This window comes from Helianthus annuus, chromosome 15, assembly GCF_002127325.2.
Source record: "Helianthus annuus cultivar XRQ/B chromosome 15, HanXRQr2.0-SUNRISE, whole genome shotgun sequence".
NCBI classification, from domain to species: Eukaryota; Viridiplantae; Streptophyta; class Magnoliopsida; order Asterales; family Asteraceae; genus Helianthus; species Helianthus annuus.
Window position 1 is genome coordinate 137518516 of NC_035447.2, and position 4256 is coordinate 137522771.

The window sequence follows — 4256 nt, forward strand, 5'->3', positions numbered from 1 at the left end:
TACTAAAACATCATATATGTGAGTTGTGTTTTGTGTTTTGGATGATAAGACTGTGATCATCGAATGACAAACATCATTGTGTTTTATGTTGATTAGCATATCCCCCGTGTTTTATATTCATAGTTCTACGATATGTGTTTCAGTTTTTATGGATTATTATGATTTCAATATGTTGTTTTATTTGTGAGTTTTAGGTGTGTTTAATAGTTGAAAATATAGTGTTCTATGACCTTTCAGACTTTTTGAAAAACTTGGACTTTGTAGCCGTACCCGACCCTAATAACCATATATATAACAAATTAGAAATGGCTATATTTATTACAAGACAAGGGCTGTTTCTGTAAATCTAAAGGGCTTCTAACCCACTACTATATATATTAATTATTTATCTGCCACACTCGCATTGTACCAGAACGTACCCCTGTCCTTTCCAGTAAACGGTTATCACACCGGAAAAATCACAATTCCGGCAGCCGGCGGTGGCGATACGGCAGAGATGGAACCTCCATCCGTAACCAAACGCAAAACAGTCACAGAACCGATCAATGACCACATCAAGCACGATAAACAAGGTCGCACTCCAAAGAAAAGACGCAGAGAGATGTTGCTAGGGTTAGGGTTTTGGATTCAAGGATTCCGATGCTTTCCATGGATGGCGGTTATCTTCTTCCTCAAAGACGGACTCCATGTGGATCCTTCAACACTGCAGATTCTCCTCAATTCTGCCAACCTTCCGATGGTTGCCAAACCGTTTTACGGTCTTGTTTCTGATTCGTTCTATTTCTTCGGTCAGCACCGGATTCCGTACATTGCCGGAGGAGGTATAATTGTTGTTATTAGTTTGTTACGTTATTTGCTGTAGTAACTTGCTTCATCGGTTGATGTTCTAGAATATTCGTTGTTGTTTGTATTTAAATGATATTTTTTATCTGTTATCTGTGTAAGTGTTGCTGATTCTGCATGTTTATGATTGATTTTGAACCTGATTTTAATCCTGATTGCTGTTTTGGACTGAAAATTGGTTCAGTTTTTGTTGAAAAACTGTTCTTCGTATGCTCTGTTGTTTCTGTGTATTCATGGTTGAGTGTGAGCCCAAACTTTATCTGGTTTGCCTTATTTAAATGAAATGCGGTTCAGTTTTTTTTTTTTTTAAATAATTGTGGAATCTTCGTATGTTATCTTCCTGATTCTTCATGATTGATTGTAAATTGAATTTTTGATCTAGTTAATCCGTTTGAAATGAAGATTGGTTCAGTTTTTGTTTAAAAACGGGTATATGTTGTTTTTCTGCATCTTAATGATTACTTGTAAACTGAATTTCAATCCACTTGGTCAATTTTTAAATGAAAATTGGTTTGGTTTTTGTAAAATGAACTGGTTATTAGTTATGGAATTTTCATATGTTCTGTTTCTGCATCTTCATGGTTAAATTGTAAACCGAACTTGAATCCAGTTTACCTTTTTTCTGAAATGAAAATTGGTTTAGTTTTCGTCAAAAAACTGGCAATTAATCATGGAGTCTTGATATGCATCTTCATGGTTAATTATAAACCAAATTTCAATTTAGTTTGTCGTTTTCAAATGAAAAGTGGTCCAGTTTTTGTGAAAATAACTGCTAATTAATGACGGAATCTTCATGAATTTATATCCAGTTGTAGTTAATCCTGGAATCTTCATAGTAAACCAAATTTCAATCCATTTCGCCATATTCAAATGAAAAGTGGTTCGGTTTTTTTTTTTTTTTTTTAAACTGATGATTAGTTGTGGAATAAATATGTTTTGTTTCTGTATCTTCATGGTTAATTGTAAACTGAATTTTAATTAATGAAAATTTGTTCAGTTTTTGCTAAGAAACTGGTAATGTATCATGGAATGCTCATGTTTTCTTCATTGTTATATGTTTTGCAGCTTTATTACAAGCTCTATCATGGTTTGCGATTGCATCTTCACCCTCTTCAACCATTTCATTCTTCACTATCACCATTTATCTCCTACTCGGAAACCTTGGTGCTGCCATTGTTGAAGTTGCAAATGATGCTGTAGTTGCAGAATGTGCAAAACAACCCACCACCAATAACAATTCTGCTGATCTTCAGTCATTTGCGTGGGTGGCTGCTGCCATCGGTGGCATCTCCGGAAACCTTCTTGGTGGCCTTTCAGTTGATCAGTTTTCCCCACGAGCAATGTTCTTGTTCTTTGGAATCCTATTGATTCTTCAGTTCTTTATCACAGTCTCCGTAAGCGAGAAATCACTAGATTTACCAAAGAATCATTCTAAACATGATATCAGAAGCCAGTTTTCAGAGCTATTATTGGTGTTAAGAAGACCCGAGATCTATCAACCGATTATCTGGTTTTCAGTATCTTTTGCTGTGATTCCGGCCTTAACGGGCTCGATGTTTTATTACCAAACACAACATCTAAACATCGAATCCTCTGTTTTAGGGATTTCAAAGGTGTTTGGCCAAATAACAATGTTGTTATGGGGTGTTGTATACAAGCGACACTTAAAATCTCTCCCACCACGGACACTGATTGCATCGATTCAGGGAACAATGGCGTGTTTGATGGTATCCGATGCATTATTTGTGAACGGGTTTTATCGATCCTTGGGAATACCAGATTCACTATACGTTGTGGTTGTTTCTGGGTTCCTGGAGGTCGTATATTACTTCAAAATTCTACCTTTTAGTATTTTGATGGCAAAACTATGCCCACCGGGTTGCGAAGGATCTTTGATGGCGTTTGTCATGTCTACCATCGCGCTGGCGTTTATTGTAAGCGGATACATTGGGGTTACACTCGCGTCTTGGGTTGTCACAGAAACTGATGTTTCAGGTTTACGGAATGCTCTTGTAATACAGGCTGTTTGCACCATTGTGCCTCTTTTGTGGTCTTCTTATATACCCGATAGCCCAAGGCCCGAGGCCGAAGCCAAAGGCCAAAAGAAACAGGAGTGAAAAATTTGGTGCAAATATTACTGGAAATGTTTTCAAGTTTTTTAGACAAATTTAGTTCGTTCTTTTTCTTTATAAATTTGGTGGTATTTAGTTCGTTCGTTCTTTTTTTTTTATAAATTTGGTGGTATTTTTCAAAAGTTTTGTTTTCCAGCCTGCCTGCGACATTCTTTATTTAGTTTTATAAATCTCACTTGAAAAGAGAAAATGGAATATTTTCTGAAAAATGCAAATCTAGTTATGGTTAAGGGCCGGTTACTTTAAAAATTGCAAATCTAGTTATGGTTAAGAGCCGGTTTGGTTCACTCGTAAATCGCGTAAAAGCTAAAGTAAACCGAATGCAAAACTTTTGCAGGTTTAGAAAACCAGTAAAAACGAAGATCAGCTTTTGAACCATTGTGAACAAAGAATTGATTATTGAACAAAACAAAACCTAATATCGAACCAAATACAATCGGTTCTAATCAAAACAAGCAAAGAATTATGCATCGACCCTTCATGAGGGAATCATTCTTGATTCCTCAACCATTATATTATATTATATTATATTATATTATATTATATTATATTATATTATATTATATTATATTATATTATATTATATTATATTATATTATATTATATTATATTATATTATATTATATTATATTATATTATATTATATTATATTATATTATATTATATTATATTATATTATATTATATTATATTATATTATATTATATTATATTATATTATATTATATTATATTATATTATATTATATTATATTATATTATATTATATTATATTATATTATATTATATTATATTATATTATATTATATTATATTATATTATATTATATTATATTATATTATATTATATTAATTATATTATATTATATTATATTATATTATATTATATTATATTATATTATATTATATTATATTATATTATATTATATTATATTATATTATATTATATTATATTATATTATATTATATTATATTATATTATATTATATTATATTATATTATATTATATTATATTATATTATATTATATTATATTATATTATATTATATTATATTATATTATATTATATTATATTATATTATATTATATTATATTATATTATATTATATTATATTATATTATATTATATTATATTATATTATATTATATTATATTATATTATATTATATTATATTATATTATATTATATTATATTATATTATATTATATTATATTATATTATATTATATTATATTATATTATATTATATTATATTATATTATATTATATTATATTATATTATATT

The 4256-nt window shown here is 29.6% G+C and overlaps 1 protein-coding gene across 1 annotated transcript; it reads left to right on the forward strand.

Annotated features, from left to right (window-relative positions):
* Positions 1-403: 403 nt before the first annotated feature.
* On the forward strand, positions 404-3053 carry LOC110910635 (probable folate-biopterin transporter 7). The gene is made up of 2 exons (XM_022155251.2): positions 404-821; positions 1909-3053. Exons 1-2 carry the CDS (start codon positions 497-499, stop codon positions 2958-2960), a joined length of 1377 nt encoding a protein of 458 aa, XP_022010943.1. The 5' UTR covers positions 404-496; the 3' UTR covers positions 2961-3053.
* The last annotated feature ends 1203 nt before the right edge of the window (positions 3054-4256 follow it).

Bases quoted from the DNA above. Each gene is read 5' to 3' on its own strand.
- LOC110910635 (XM_022155251.2), top strand. From the start codon at position 497: ATGGAACCTCCATCCGTAACCAAACGCAAAACAGTCACAGAACCGATC. The intron at 822-1,908 runs GTATAATTGTTG...TATGTTTTGCAG, and splicing joins TCCGTACATTGCCGGAGGAG to CTTTATTACAAGCTCTATCA.